Here is a 17,230-nt window from a genome sequence, read left to right on the forward strand (position 1 = left end):
TGTAATATATCTGAAATTTCAACGCAAAATGAGGTTTTAATTTATTTATCCTAGAGTAAAATTAATGCTCCAAGAAAAAGCTGGCCACATTTTCCTTGTGGTTTGAGTGTCTGGTGGACTGAGGGGGCAGGGTAACTCATCTCAATAAAGAAGAAAGTAAAATCAGTATCACTGACAGACCAATTACTCTTGTGGAATAAGGCTTCAACTTTGGCCAGCATGTCTCAGCACCTAATGGAAATCACAGAACAGGGAAGGAAAACACGTGATAAGAATGTCATAGAATGTATTCCATCATACTTACTGTTACTTTCAAAAATGTTGTTCATTTTACCTGTTCTCGTCAACATTCAAATCCTAAAAATTATAATAATATTTAAAAAAGTAAAATATAGACTGGTATCATAAGTAAAACATAGTTACTAAGTATTCATTTTGGCATATCAAAAAATCAGGGATAAAGCTGAAATAATTTTTATTTCAAAAAGACAGTGTGTGTTATAATCTTGCTGGTATTCTGACAATATTACACCTTTACTACAGATGCTTTATAAAATGTTTACAGATGCTTATTAGAAAGTGAAAAGCCCCAGATGTTCATAAATCACCCACAATATCAAATTTAATTTTAAAATAAGGTGTTATTTCCTCCTCTTCCAGATGACAAAACAAAATTTATAATATGTATCTGTCCTGCAGATATCCTTTAAAATATGCAATTTTCTCTCTTAAGAAAACTGTTCTCATAATCCTTGAAATTAGAAAAATAACTTTTTAATAACCTATTCATGACTTTTATCACTCTTTTTGTTTAGAAATAAAAAATATAATTACCCAGTATTTCTCAATAAGAGGGAGGCATGGAATAATAATGATACAAATTGATGAACATTAAATTAATACCATGTGGAAACTTGGCAAGAGGATCAGGACGACCAAATTGCAATTTAAAAATTAAACTTTTTTGAGTTTTTTGGTAACTGAGCAATCAAGAAAAATAAATTCTATGTTGTTGCAAACCACTTAACTGTTCAAAAACTCTAAAATAATAATATCTTTTGCAAGAGAATGAAGGTGTAACCGACAGTCTGGAGAATGTTTTCAGTGTTAAATGAAACTTTGAAAGGATTATTTTTCATTTGCAATTATTCATTTCTTGGGTTCAGTGAAACGTGTTGGGTCACAAAAAATGATCTTATTTTATTTTTCTTTTCCTTATAAAACATAGTGTTACAAAATAAAAATTAGAGAAAAAAAATTGATCAACTTCTAGCAAAAAGGGGTGTTTTGAAAAGAACTCCAACTAGTTTTTACGTTAAAAAGCAAGTCCATGTAGTAAATTACTGTATCTGAATATCCTAGTTTGCATCACATTTAAATTGTTGGAGCCTGAAAAAGTAAATGCCAATGCTTGATTCAAAGAGATATTTATCACATTTTCTAAACTGATGGGAAGAATATACAGATACAATAGGGATTACAAGTCTCTTTGATGAAGTCTCCCCGATTTGAACCTGTTTCTTCCTCTTTCATGGAAGAGATAATCTCCTTGAAATAAATATTTCCCCCTTTGAAAAATGATTCAAACAAAAGATAATTGCGCAAAGTAAGTTACCAAATACATAGTTAAGTTGGGAAATAATAAATAAATATAAACAGATAAAACACTAAGATTTTATCTCTCCACTATTTTTCAAAAGAAAAAAGGTAATGAATAGGCAAAGGCAATCACTTGTAATTTATAAACTGAAGTCTTCCTTTGACAGCCCACGGATCAATTAAACCCTCTTCAAATTAGTTTTGATGTGTTAATGTGTGAGTTCCCTACCTCCCCAAATTTCCATGGACCATTACTGGATTTTCATGCTGGCTTTTCACTGAATTGTTTCTAGTGTTTTGTTGATTGTTAACACAAGGTCATTTAAAGCTATGTAAATATGGATAAAAATAACTCTAAAGCAAATTACTTTCCGCTTTGCTTTATTTTCTTATATTCTGTCTTCTACTATCTAAGAAAAGGTAGGAATCTTAATTAGGTTTTCTCTTTGATTGCATATTTGTAATCTTCAGTGATACATATAGATTATCAAAATATAGCATGTGGCTATATCCCAATTTCTATAACCTGTTTGGAAACACCTAGACTCTCAAAATTGTTAACCTTAACCTGTTGCAACTACTTGACACTAACATGGAGAGACTAACAGGTAAACAAAGAATATTTTAAATTTATGACTGGGTAATTCTTTTCACATATGATGGAATCCAAAACAATACCTCAGTTTTATCTGACAGGGAATTACTGTCACGTTTGCCTCCCCAATGCTTCCTGTTGGGGGTGAGTGGTCTATTCTTCAGCATGACAAAGTCTGATTTCTGAATGGCTGGTAGTGTCAAAGGGCCATTAGTATGCTAAGCCTTTTAGTGGCATGGGATAGCTCCATCCTGCTTTCCTCAATTGTTGCAATTGGACCACGTGACTAACTGATGATTTCAAGGCAAGCTTTGGAATCTTGATGTCTTCCAGAAATTAATATTCCTTCTGGTAATATAATCTATTGACTCCTCTTGTTCAATTCTTCAATGCCTGAAAAGAGGTACAGTTTCTGAGCGATGAGAAAAGAGAAGACTCAGCTAGTTTTTCTCATGATTAGGTTTTAAGAATTTGAAAAGGCAAGTCTAAATCTTTTTGGAAAAACTGTTGACAGCTTTTATCGTGTTCTTCATTATAATAAATTCTACAAAGAATGGTGACAGACTTTGAAAGCAATTTTTTCAAAACTGAATTAACTATAAAAATGTTTATAGTAATTCTCTTTCAGTGTGTGTATGTAGTCAACTTTTTATTACCCTGCACTGATGCTGTGTTTCCCCAAAAATAAGACCTAGCTGGACAATCAGCTCTAATGCGTCTTTTGGAGCAAAAATTAATGTAAGACCTGGTATTATATTATATATATTATATTATATTATATTATATTATATTATATTATATTATATTATATTATATTATATTATATTATATTATATTATAAGATCCGTTCTTATATTATAGTAAAATAAGAAAGGGTCTTACATTAATTTTTGCTCAAAAAGACGCATTAGAGTTGATTGTCCGGCTAGGTCTTATTTTCGGGGAAACACGGTATTTCTTCTGCATTTCTTGAAAATATTCTTTTCATGGTTATTAACTGCTGGAATCCATAGTGTAGTAGAATAAGCACAAAACAAATCTGAAAATTGTAGAAAGTGAACCAGATGATTTCTGACTCTATATTGACCAGTTACTTATTTATCATGTCTTATTCTACATTTAGCCGGCAAATTGATAAGGAAGTGTATTGAAATAGCACATTTAGCTCCAGAGAAGATTTGAAAGTTGGTAGGCTTTAGATTTGTCTGCCAATGGTACCAAAGGAAGAGCTGGCCAGGGGAGACTAGATGACAAAACTGATCAATTTCCCTGCCTTGCAGGAATGTAGCACATGTTGTTTAGTTAGAGGAGTATTCCAAGAATATCAGCTACCTACATATTCAAATGCAGAGAGCAAATACCTACCAAAGTTCAAAGCCCAATGTTTTTTAGATTATTAACATTTACATTATCCATAAACTTGCCTTTATTCCTTATGGGCAAAAAACTGAAAACAAAGGCTATCATGTCATTCTGTGACGTAGTACAGCAGAGACTGCCTAGCTTGTCAGAAAACTTCTTTTCTTATTTTTTTCCCCTGGTCACATAGCTAGACCACACACCCCTGCCTTCCTTGCAGTTAGGTGTGATTCTGTGACTGAGGATGTATTTAGCTAATAGAATATGCTTCACTACCAGGCCTAGCTCATAAAAGTCTCCCGCCTCTGATCTTCTATGCCATTTCTCCACCGGCCAGCCTGAGTAGAAACATGGTGACTTTGAAAAATTATGATAAAGAGGGCAGAGCCACAAGACAGAGCTAGCTTCTCCATTCCAGAAACACTGCTTAGAGGAGAACTGCCCAATAATCAGGAATACTTATTTTGGACTTCATGTAATTGAGAAATAAACGTCTACCATTTTTGAGCCATTGAACACTTCTTGGAAATGGAGAAATGCTGAAAATAATAACGCCAAATTTTGTGACATTGGCTTAGTGGTTGATCACCAAGCAAGGAAGAAACTGATACCAGAGGCAGGAAAGATAGAGAATCATAATACCGTGTTTCCCCCAAAATAAGACCGGGTCTTATGTTAATTTTTGCTCCAAAAGATGCCTTGGGGCGTATTTTCAAGGGATGTCTTATTTTTTCATGTACAACAATCTACATTTACTCAAATACAGTCATGTCATCTTCTTCTGGAACGTCGTCATAACGTACTAAATGTGTCCATCTGGCTGACGATCTTTAACTGGGGCTTATTTTCGGGATAGGTCTTATTTTCGGGGAAACACAGTATGTAGACGCAAAACATGTGGTAAAACTGTCTCCAATGATAGCTCAAAGGAAGACCATAAAACCACTGAACCTGTAACATTAGTGGAAATGACTAGAAAAAGTAAGAGTGACTGCTTTCAGCAAGCTATCACAAGAAACTGATGTGCTCAGAAATGAAAGGGGATAAAGAGAGTCCAAAAATGTAGTTCTTTGAAGGACTGACAAAGTAAACTGCTTTTAAATCCCACAGAATAGGAAAGAAGACTGAAAAAAAAAAAAAAAGAAAAAGAAAGAAAAGGTTTTGAGCAATAAAGGGCCATAGAGCAATTGTACATTCTAGTTTGCCCAGAAGAGTCATGGTTTACGCTTGTTGCTTCTGCCTAAATATTAATAGTGTTGATATGACTCATTCTGAGGCAAAAATCAGATTACAGTCATGGTCTTTCAACCCAAGGTCCAGGGGCCCTCAAGGTAGCTAGCTAGTTAGAAGAAGAGAAAAAGGCATAGCATAATATAGGTACCTATTGCTGTGTAACAAACAACCCGAAACTTAGTAGCTAAAAACACAACCATTTATCCACTCATTATTGTGCAATTGAGAAATAGGTCAGTGGAGATGTCTTGTCTCTGCTCTGCAAGAAATCAATTGTCACTCAGTAGCTGCATTTAGCTGGCACACTATTCATCAGAAGAGGCAAGGAGGCAAAGAAATAAATGAGGCTTGACAGTTTTGTCAAAGAAGGACCCTTACGTGTGGTTTCTGATTCATACAACTGACTGAAAAGCACATAAATCAGAAATCTATTACAATTTTGAAGGATATGACCTAGCAACATGATTACAAGTCCAAACTTGAATATCAGGAGCAAGTAGTAAAAACTGGGCAGCTCCCAAGAAGCGGATACTTCAGATGTATCTGTGGAGGATATTGAACATGGAAGTACTTCCAGAGGGTAGGGTCTAGGAACCATAGAGAACAATGGACAAGGGACTTCCAGAGAGAAGAATCAGGTAAAGGCCTTCATAATGCCTGTTCAACAAAATTTCAAAATCCTGATGACCAATAATGGCTGTGTATCTCTAATTCTTTGCATTTCTTAATATGAGTGTTTATTACAATTATCTGCCCCTATTCCACTATTGTAATTTGAGTGTTTATGTTGATGGCAATGGGGGGACATAAAACTTGTCTTTTTAGTTCTTGCTGGTAAGCTCAAGTTGGTACATCAATATGGACTTCATCTGGATGCAGTGTCTGCATGAAACTTTGATCTGTTTTCTTTGGGAAGGGAATGACTGTTTTCTACCGTGTTTCCCTGAAAATAAGACCTAACCGGTAAATAAGCCCTAGCATGATTTTTCAGGATGACATCCCCTGAACATAAGCCCTAATGAGTCTTTTGGAGCAAAAATTGATATAAGACCTGGTATAATTTGGGGGAAAACACAGTATATATAGGGAGAAAAGAGAAAAAAGATATTTGGTGATCAGAGGAGCAGACTGTGGCAGAGACCTATATGTGTTAACCAAAGTCCATTTCCTTTTCCTCCAAAGCACATAGATATGCTTCTTTTCCCAGAATTCCTCCTGTAGTTAAGTGTGACTATGTGACTGAATTATGGCCAATGGAATGTGGATAGAAGTGATGTATGCCACTTCCAATTATAATCCCTTAAAAACTTTCCTTATCATCTGTATGCTATCTTTTCTCATTCACTTACAGAATGAAAGATCCCCAAGGACCTGGAGAATGGTGGAGCCTGCGTCCTTGGCTTGGTTCCCTCTGGGAACACCCTTAATTTACTGATATGAGAAATAAACTTTTATTTTTATGAGCCACTGAAAAATTAGGGTTTATTTATTAAAGCAGTTAGCATTACCTTAACGAATACAAGGAAATTAAATGGACCAGAGAGAAACATGATCTGATTCATAAATTAGTATACGGTCAGTCTTGTTTGACATCAGTAAACCCCATTGTATTCATTGTCAATAGATATTCAAAAGTTTTTATTTTTTGTGGTTTCAGGAGAAAAATAAGACCTATATCTCTTTGGGGGGTATTTATCTGCTCTCCCTGTCCAGGTTAGAGGTGGTCTTTGGCACTTTTTCAATGATTCTAGTCTACTTATTTGCCCCTCACTTTCTGGCCCCAGCCCCCACTCCGCATCCTTTGCTATGGTTTCAGATACCATTGGAAGATCTGAGCTTTGGAGCTCTGGTAACACCACTTATTCCCTGTGGTGCTTAGTCCTGGGGGTGACAGCAGCTCCTGCTGATTCTGTTATCTGAGTTGTCTCCTGATCTCCCTAGTTTGGCTCCTCAGCAATTCCATCACCTGTGTAAACAATTCCCTGAATTAAATTTCCTTGCTATATGAAATATCTAAAGGGGTTTCTGTTTCCCTGGTAGGACATTGATATGGATGTCAGGGAAAGTCTCATTGAAAACGTGACATTTGATCAAAGACTTAAGAGAGAAGGGAGTTAGCTATGGTGATATCTGGGGGGAAATGTGTTCCAGGCAGAGGGAACAATCAACGCAAAGGCCCATGATGAGAAAATGCCTGGCGTGTTGAAGAAAACCACAGAGTGAGGAAGGAGACAATAGCGGCTGAGGTAAGAGAGGTACTGTAGCCAAATTATCTCTGATGTGGGGACCCATTAGAGGGTTTTGAATAAGGGGATGATATGTATTGCTTTATATTTTAAAAGGATGATAGTGACAGCTGTGTTGAGAATATACTGTAGGGGTAAAGATGACGGAAGGAACGTTAGAAGACTCTAATGGTATTCTAGGCTAGAGATGATGGTATTAGGTTGGTGCAAATGTAATCAAGGTTTTTGCATTTATTTTTAACCTTCAAACCACAATTACTTACTAATAGCTTGGACCTGTGAGCTAGCAATAGAGGTAGTGAGAAGTGCTCATATGATAGTTAAACTTTGAAGGTAGAGCCAAAGGAATTTATTGAGGTGAGAGATATCACGTTTCCTTGAAAATAAGACCTAGCTGGACAATCAGGTCTAATGCGTCTTTTGGAGCAAAAATTAATATAAGACCCAGTATTATATTATATTATATTTTATATTACATTATATAAGACCCGATCTTATAGTATAGTAAAATAAGATTGGTCTTATATTAATTTTTGCTCCAAAAGATGCATTAGAACTGATTGTCTGGCTAGGTCTTATTTTCGGGTAAACATGGTAAGAAAGGAGTTAAGGAGGACTCCAGTGATGTTGTGAATATCTAACTAGGAATATGCAAAGTGGCCAAAAATCTTTAAGCATGGTAGTAAGAAGTTACCTGGATGTTTTCCTCTATTATCTGCAAAAATTTTATTTGTTTTTCCTTATGTCCTTCTGGACATCTTCCAATATTAATGGTTGAAAGTCATTAAAGTAGTTCTGGTAACTGTTTTTAGGTCTTTAACTGACTGTTGTTTAATCGCATGTATAGGGACTTTGTGGCTACTCTGTACTATGGAATAATTTTTCAGAAACACCTCAGCATGTTTTAGAACTAGTTTACCAAGGAGGGAGGAGTCAAGGATAACTCCAAAATTTCTAGCTCTAACAACTGAACGGATAAAGTTGCCAGTAGTTAGGATGAGGAAGGCTGTGATTTGAACAGATTTTGAGGACATCAGGAATTTAGTTTTGGACATGTTAAGTTTGTGATATCTAGTAAATATCCAAGTGAGGAAATCTAGTAAACCAGTGGAAATACAAGTATTTCATTCATGAGAAAAGAATGAGTTAGAGATAAAAGTTTGGGAGCTGTTGGTAAATAGATGAAATTTAAAAGCCAAGAGACAGAATGAGATTGTCAAGGGAGAAGAAAAGCGGACCAAAGACTGAGTCCTGGGACCCTTCAACATTAACATTTTGGGAGAGAAGGAGGAACAAGCAGTGGAGTCTGAGAAGGAGCATATAAATGAAGTGGGAGGAAAACCAGGGCAGTATGGTGGCCTGGAAACCAAGTGAAACAAGTGTATTGTGAACTAAGTAATCAACTGTGTCAAATGATAGGTCAAATAACATGAAGTCTGAGAATTGATGATTGGCTTTAGCAACAGTGAGGACATTGGTGACCTTGAAAGAGCAGTTTCAGTGGAGTGGTGGGAGGGAAATCATGCCTGGGGTGTGTTGAAGAAAAAATGGGAGAAGAATTGAACACAGAGTATATAAACAACTCTTTAGAAGATAGTTGTTGCAAAGAGATGGTGCAATAGTTGGTGTGATCAATTGAGTCTAGATAAGTTGAATTTCTTTAAATGAGAGAAATGACAACATGCTTGTGAACTGAGGAGAATGTCCCAGGAAATAGTGAAAGATTTATGGTGTAGAAAAGAAGGGGCAGAATTACAGGAACAACGTTCTCAGGTAGGTGGTTCAGGATGGGATGGGATCTCATGTACAAGTGGAGAGAGTCACTTTAGATAGGGGCATGCATGGTTCATCAATAGTAACCAAGGGAAGACAGAGTATGTAAGTGCAATTTCTGGTAAGTGCTGTGGTGTGTGTCTGAAAAAGTGTTCCTTTAAGTAATTCAATTTTCTCAGTGAAGTAGGAAAATAAATCATCAGCAAGAAGTGAAGATAGGGGAAGAGGCAACAGAGGTTTGAGGAGAGAGAAGAAAGTGTGAAAGAGTCATCTAATAAAGTAAGAAAATGAATGGGATAAGAATATATGAATATAGAATATAATAAAGTTTAATATGATTGCCAAGTAGAATTGAGGACCAATTTATGGTTCATGGTCAAGTGAGCCAAATCAGTATGGTTTGGTGCTTTTCCCCAGTTGTGTTCAGCTGCATGGGTACAGGTGTAACATAGAAAGAGTTGGATTTGACTTAGGGGAAAGTTTTGCTGAGTACAAGAAAGTGAGAGAGGGGCAAGGGAGTTGTGAGTGTAAAAAAAAAAAAAAAAGATAATAATTGGCCTGGGTATTTAATCTGGATAAGGGGAGAGAATCCTTGTCAAGAGAGTGTAGAACATGGAAATGACAGCAGGGTCAATGGATTGGCAGTTCTTACGGAATCAAAGGATGGTTGGAGTATCCAGTCTCCTTCTGCCTCATTATTTGCTTATGATAAACATCTTGTCTTCAAGATCTGAGTCTTCCCATTTATGTCTAGGTATCCAGATGATAGAAGAAATGAATAAAAGGGAGCTTCTGGAAAGGAGGTGCAACTACTCTCTGTGTTTAAAGGAGGTTTCCTAGGAGTTGTCACATGGTACTTTTTTGTTATATTTAATTGGCCAGAACTTGTTACATGACTATTACTAGCAAAAGAGAGGCTGAAAAATAAAGTCTTTATTCCAGAGATCAATAACTAATGGCTTCTATTACTAAGGACAAAGGAAAGAAAATATATTGGGTTAGGCAATTACTATATTTTTTTGCTTCTAAAATGTGCAGTTCCCCACATTTTACCTCTCTGAAATCAGGATATGTAATATAGTTGGTAGTGTGTGATGGTTTAATTACTGCATTGTTTGTTCTTAATACTATAGAAAATAGCGATGCATTTTATAGTTGATGACATCTTATATTGGAAGAAAGATGGTAATATTTTACTGAGACAGAGAATACTGGATGGGAGAAACACATTTGCTTCGGGTGAGAGAAAGGGAAGGAATATGATTAGTTTGCTTTTTCACATGTTAAGTTGAGACTGACTTATTTATTAGCAGTTGAAAATTTGGGATTGGAACTCCAGATTGTGATGGGACATGTGATCAAATTTATGTGAGAAAATTCCTTGAGTTCTTAGAAATTTTGATTGTTTGCACATTTGTTTTCCAAAAATAATTTCAAGTGGCAGTTTTTCGCTATAGGTAGAAATTATTTCACTTGTTGCCAAAGACTCAGCAGTCTTGCCAGAAGTCATGATAATTTTATAAGATGATAATGTATTAATTCAAGGTTTTCAATTAACTTAGCAGTGAAAAATAGATGTGATTTAAAATATTAATTTGCATTCAATAAGTGATAGTGAAAATTTTTATGTCTATAACGATTGCATGTGAAACTTCTGATAGAAATGTCTGGTTTGAATTTATTTTCTTCTGGATGCTTTATTGAAGACCCATGTGCAAGGGGAAAAAAAATTAAAACCAGACAACTTCAGATCCATTATAAATGTCACATGCCATCAGAAAGACTAAACTAAATGTTTCTTTTGGCCACCATGCTTGAAATGAAAATAAAAAGTAAAATCAATTTACATTTTAATACTCCTATTTGAAATAATAAAATGGTATTTGGACCTAAGCATCTAGTAAGCCTAGTGGTAGAATCTATGGTTTGGGTGAACTAGTAAAAAAATAAATGCACATAGCAAATTATTTCTGTCCCTGAAAAGCATATATCCTGTATTTGAAATGTGAGAAATAAGGAAATGAAAGTGGTTATTAACTTTTTAAAAATGTAAGCCTAATAAAAGGTAGATTCATGGTGTTGGGTCACTTGCCAGCAACACTGGGCCCCTATTCCCAACATACCACCAAGGTCTTCAGGAAATGGAACTTGATCAAAGACAAAATATTAGAAACCAATACTATCTGTAGACCTGAGAGAACAATCACAGTAAAATTAATTTGTACAACAAATTGGCAGTTACAAAATAGTGATAGGTATGTAAAGCACAGCTTAGGGAATATAGTCAATAATATTGTAATGACTATGTATAGTGACAGGTGGGTACTAGACTTATCGAGAGTATGATTTCGTAAGTTATATAAATGTCTAACCGCTATGCTGTACACCTGAAACTAATATAATATTGAATGTCAACGGTAATTGAAAAAAAAATTAAAAATAATTTGTACAAATTTCTTCTAAGCAAAAATAACAAAAAGGCACTTTACCCAACTTATTTTTGACATTTTAAAAGTTTCAGTTTCATTCATTCATTCATTCATTCATTCATTCTGTAACTTCTTTTGAGCTATTACGTGTTAGAGACTTGGCTAGGTACTGGGAAAATGATCAGCAACAACAGATATGATCCCTGTCCTCAGAAAACTTACTGTACATTCTGGAGAAAGAGATGATTACATTGCATTAAAACTGTAGCATGGGAGGTGCTCTGAAGGAGGAAGATGTGGTGCTAGGCGAGTCTACAAAAAGAGCTGATATGGTCAGAGAAGTCAGAGAAGTATTCCTTGTGTAAGAGTGTTGGTAAAGATGTGCTTGCTGCATGATATCTAACAAATGGAGGGGTTAAACAATTAAGCCACTTATTATTTCATATAACAAAGTCTGAAGGTATTTTGATCAGGGTTGATTCAGAAGCTCAATGGTGCCATCAAAGACCTAGGCTCTTCCCTCTGTCTACTCTCCCATTCTTTCTTGTTGGCTAAGTTCTTTGGCTTGTCCCCTCATGCTGAGAAGATGTCACAGCTCTAGGCATTATGCCGTCATCCAACGGCATCCAAAGGCAGGAAAAGAGGCATTTCTTTTTGTATGACCTTTTTTTCAGGAGCCTTTTTTCTCAGAAGAGATTTCAGATCCCCTTGGTCTTGGGTATGTCCATGTGCTAGCTGCAAGAGCTGTTGGGAAAGCAAGCACGCATTTTTTAGCCCCTATGGTAGGAGTCAGTCAGGCTGTCTGCCAGCAAGGAAGAGAGAGGTGGGAAATGCCTGTAAGATACCTCCAGTTTCTACTATCAGGAGTGACTCTCAGCTGTGCTCTGCAGGGCAAGGAGGATGACTAGATAAGACACAAGGTAGATCATTCTAGAAGGCAACAACTTGTGAAAGGCTCTAGGGCAGGAGAAAAAGACAGTCAGTGGCTAGAGAGGAAGGTGAGAGAGAGACCATGTAGAGCCTGTCAGATCAGATTAAGGGACTTTGTCTTTATCCTGAGGGCAATGGTAAGCCATTGGAGGGATTCACAAAGGTGACGTGATCATATGTTCATTTCCAGAGTGGAATATAAATTGGAGGCCAGAATGAATGTGGTAAGGGCCCAGTAAGAGCCATTGCAGATCTCCAGTTACAAGTGGGAGTAAAATTATATAGTTTACTAATTATTGTAAGTAAAAATTTCTTCATTTTATCTCTACTTATTTCAGAATTAGAACAATTCTTCCTGGAGGAATTACTGTGAAGGTAAGGAGAACTTTATGTTCATAGCTGGGGGAGAGAGTGACCTTAGTTAACAGGATATTTTCCTCCATTATGTTATAATTCATATATATTATAGAAAGTTCATAAGATATTGAAATTTACAAAAATTCTAAGGTAGAAAAATAAAGCAGGGAAGATGTATAGAAAGTGTTGGGGTGGGGTTGAAATTTTAGAGCATTTATCCCAGAGAAATGAAAATTTATGTCCACACAAAACCCTGTACATGATCGTTCATAGCAGTTTTATTTGTAATAGCCAAAAATGGGAAACAACCCAAATGTTCTGCAATAGTTGAGTGGTTAAACAAACTGGTACGTTCATATACATTGGTTCTGTTTTTCTGGAAAACCCTGATTAATACATCATGGAATGCTACTCAGCAATAAAAAGGAATGAATATTCCTTTGATGCATACTATTGATACATGCAATAACTTGGATGGATCTCAAGGACATTACATTGAATGATAAAAGCCAATCTCAAAAAGTCCTATACTGTATAAGTCCAGTTACAAACATTCTTGAAATGTCAAAATTATAAAAATGGAAACAGAGTAGTGGTGGCCAGTGTTAGGGGGCGGGTGTTATTATTGATGTAGGTGATGTTGGATCTGCTAGCAGTTTCTGAGTGCGGACTGGGATCATGTCTCGTGAAGCCGAAGAATGGAAACACGGGCCAGGGAGAGACAAAAAGTTTTAAAAACAGGATCGTTTATTAGACGCAGGAGAAGAGGTTGCAGCTCCTGAGCGGGAGGGGGTCCTGAATCGGGGGTGCCCCATGACTGAGGCAAAAGCTCTTACTTTTATACTTTCCCTTGCCTGCTTGGGGAAGGGGAGCTGTTTGAAGAAGGGAACTTGTTTGAAGAAGAGAACTGTTGCCTTCTAATGAAATTCATCTACCAGGTTTGTTCTGCTTGCCCATCCTAAAGGAATTAGGAAAGTAACCCACTCTTTATCTATCAGATCTGCTCCATTTGTCAGGCCAAAATGAATTTTATAATTAATCTCAAGGCCTTGTTACATTATGTCCCGGAGCGAAGGAGTGATTTCAAAACCTGAAGTTTTAGGATATGACTGTCTCTTTATTCCACCAGGGACCTCCCTGTCTACCTAGGGACATGCTAACTCTTCTGTATCACTATGAAAGGGTAGCACTGGGGAGATCTTTGTGGTGATGGAATAATTCTATATCTTGATTGTGGTAGTACTTTCATGAATTGACAAGTGACAGAATGACATAGGACTATACAAACACTTTATTTTAATGTCAGATTCCTGGCTTTGATATTGTACTAGAGTTATTAAAGATGTAATCAATGGGAGAAACTGGGTGACAGGTAAAGGACACCACTTGGTACTATTTTTGCAACTTCCTATGAAATCTATAATTATTTCAAAATAAAAAGTTTTAAGGAAAATTTTCAGAGACATCTCTCTCTCACCTTCCTTCATCTTTCTGTGTATTTTCTTTCCCTGGATATGGCTTTCTCTCTTTGGTGCTAGGTGATATGGTGCTGAATCTCTTTCTTTCCTCCTTTTCCTTAAGTTTTCTTTTAATTGGTCATAATGCAGAACCAAGTCATTTCCCATCCTCCTGTTAATCCTATTCTTTAAATAAAGGTTTACGTTTGCACATGCTTAATTTTAAAAGGAGCAATGTTCTCTTTTTAAAAATCCCTTTAAAAACAAACCCCCAAAACTAAACTACTTTTTATTTTACATAATCCACAGTTAATCATTTTTCTTAAGGTAGTAGCCCACAATACAAACATGTTTTCAACATTTGTCTCAGAAGGTAATTTTTGTTTTATATGTATGGAGCTTTAATAATATTCTTGGTGTCTGTGGATTATGATCACACATTCAGGAATTACTGGGAAAACTGGTATCAAATAGTATGTTCCATTAGTTTTTTATATAAATTCACACGTCAAAAAAACAAACCTTTGCCAGGCCATGTGTCCAGAGTTTTCGTTTGGAAACTATGATCATTACAACTACAGAACATCAAACAGAATACAGCCTTTTCCTGAGGGCTTGCGAACTGAATCTGGCAACACTTTGGAAAAGTACTACTTTAGGTTCTCAAGAACCAAAAGAGCCCTCTGGCTCTTCCAGTGGGCTCAGCCCTAAATATTCTGAGTCCTTTGAAAAAATTATGAGTTGCAGGTGTTTACATTTTCAAGTATTTTCTTTTGGTCTTTTCATTAAATAACCAGTGAATAACCAGTCCTAACAACAAACAAGGATTACACTTTATGGGGATAATATTTGCAATTAATGTAGTTCTGCATTTTTCTCCCATCCACTTGCCTTCTTATCTATTTCAACCAAACTTTTCACCTCTAAACTCCAGTATTTAACAAAAGACCAAATAAAAATAAAATAAACAAAACCCCCTCTCTATTACATTGCAGTTACACAGTCTTGCAAACGAAGGAAGTTTGTCCCTCGCGGCGATCCGTCCTGGTGTTTTCCTGCAGAAAGATGGCGGCGGTCTCAATGTCAGTGGCGCTGAGGCAAGCGTTGTGGGGGAGAAGGGCAGCGGCTGTAGCTGCCATTTCCGTTTCCAGGGTTCCGACAAGGTAACACGGTCGTTAGGCTTCTTCTTCAAGGTTCTTGGGTCTCCTCACTTTCGCGGAGGTCTCTGCTGGCTGGGTCCCTGAGCAGGCCTCGGGGAAGGCGTCCTCTGCTGACCCTTTCCCCGGGAGAGGGCGGGCGGACTTGGGACGAGCTGCGATCGAGGGGCGCTGGCCCGGCGAGGCGGACGTGAACGCGGGGAGGTGGGAGGAGGACCTCCGGTTTCTTGGAAACTTTTGCCCTGTTGCTGTGAGAGAGGGTCTGTGGGGTCGGGTTGTCTCCGGAGCTGCGAGCTGAGTCCTATCTAGTCCCCAGAGAATGGGAGGAGCCTCACTGATGTTTCGCCCCGTTTTTCGCCCCTGTTTCTGCACCTCTCCGTTTTTCACCTGTTTGCCCATCACTGCAGTGCTTACTTGGGGGATATATTCCTCTTTGCTTTAAGTGGTACTGATCGGGTTTCTGAGCATAAAGATAGCTTTATTTATCAGTCTGATTGGGAGGAAAAGTTGGTTGGAATTCAATGTTAATAAAAATATCACAGCTAGTGTGCTGTTGGAAGTTAAAATTTATAAAAGGCTGGTGGTAATGCTGGGAGGCTTCCCATCCAGAATTTTAGTAAACCTCACAGTAATTCAGAAACTTTTGTTATTGTTTGTCGTTACTGTTTTGCCTTGAAGCATTTTTGTGATGGTGGTATTTGTTCGACTCCATTACTTAATCCTCCATTTCCCTATTTTCCATAATTTCCCAGACTTTATAGTACCAACACGACAGCGCGCGCGCACACACACACATACATTTTTATCTGCGAATACTTGTTATGTTTCATCGCTATTTTCACAGTTTGTTGATATAAATATAAACCAGGCCTTATATTGAGTGTCTTATGCATTGTGTTGAGACCACACTAAATGCTTAGAACAAGGATGGAAAGACTGGATGGACTGATGTGAAGTGGGTGGGAGGAGTGGGAGTGGTTAAAAATTGAAGAGGGTCTAGTCAAATGCTAATTAATTCAGTGTTATATTAAATATCAAGAACTAGGGTTAATTAGAAAGGATTTTTGGAGATAAGTTTTATTAAGGTTTTAAGTGAATTTTGAGTGGGAAAGAAGAGGGGGTCCTGGGTAGGGTCAGTTGGTTACGAAAAGGCTTGAAGACAGTAGTTGAGAAATATATACATAATACAGAGTTATTGGAAAATAAGGATGCTAAGATTGGGGAAAGGTAAATAAGTTTGTAGTTAATGCTTCTTCATATGGTGAACTTGAAGAACAGAAAGTATTTCTCTAAGGTAAAGTATTCCACTGGTTGACTTGGGGCTAGAATAGAGGTGACTCAGGTTAGTTCTTGTTCTCCTAGACATTATAGAGATTAATTTTGCATTCCCAAATAATAATGTATTCACAGTTGCCTAGAACTGAAAACAGATTTGAAGGGTCCACTGGTGTATGGCTAATCAAAATATGGCTGTATATCTAAGTCAACAGCCATTTTGTCAGCAATTAAAGTAGTTACAATTAAGATACTACATTTTGGAAATTTTGATTATAATTACTACTACTTAGAAATAGTAGTAATTTAAAGAGTTTCTGCTTGCAAAAGTGTTAGGAGAGATTTGAAAATAAAATTTTAAATCATATAAGATGACTTTTTAAAAGAGAAGTAAACCTTTATTTCCTTGTTTTCCAAATAAAGCTCGCTGTGCTGTGTATGACTTTTTTTTTCCCCAAACTATTATTTATTTTAAGTGTGTTTTTCCAGGACCTATCAGCTCCCAATCAAGTAGTTATTTCAATCTAGTTGTGGAGGCCACAGCTCACAGTGGCCCATGTGGGGATCGAACCTGCAACCTTGTTGTTAAGAGCACCGCACTATAACCAACTGAGCTAACCAGCTGCCTTGCTGCATATGACTTGTTTCACATTTTAAAAAACTTAAAAGACAAGGAAAACAGATTTTAAACACAGGTCAAATGACACATTTGTTTGCTTTCTGTACCACCTTTTTTTACCCAAAGAGCTTATGATATTCATCTCACTTTAAGGGAAATCTGTGATCCATCTCCCTTATATATTATTTGCTCTTCATCCTT

At 36.8% G+C, this 17,230-nt stretch overlaps 1 protein-coding gene across 1 annotated transcript in view; it reads left to right on the plus strand.

Moving 5' to 3' along the window:
• The first annotated feature begins 14,986 nt into the window (after positions 1–14,986).
• NDUFS4 (NADH:ubiquinone oxidoreductase subunit S4) overlaps positions 14,987–17,230 on the plus strand; it is a 91,356-nt gene continuing 89,112 nt past the window's right edge. Inside the window, exon 1 of the mRNA XM_019736232.3 lies at positions 14,987–15,141. Coding sequence (XP_019591791.1) covers positions 15,044–15,141 — 98 coding nt within the window. The 5' untranslated portion in view covers positions 14,987–15,043. The remainder of the gene's footprint in view (positions 15,142–17,230) is intronic.

This window comes from Rhinolophus sinicus, chromosome 3 (genome assembly GCF_057876585.1).
Source record: "Rhinolophus sinicus isolate RSI-liver-muscle chromosome 3, RSI-T2T, whole genome shotgun sequence".
Taxonomy (NCBI): domain Eukaryota; kingdom Metazoa; phylum Chordata; class Mammalia; order Chiroptera; family Rhinolophidae; genus Rhinolophus; species Rhinolophus sinicus.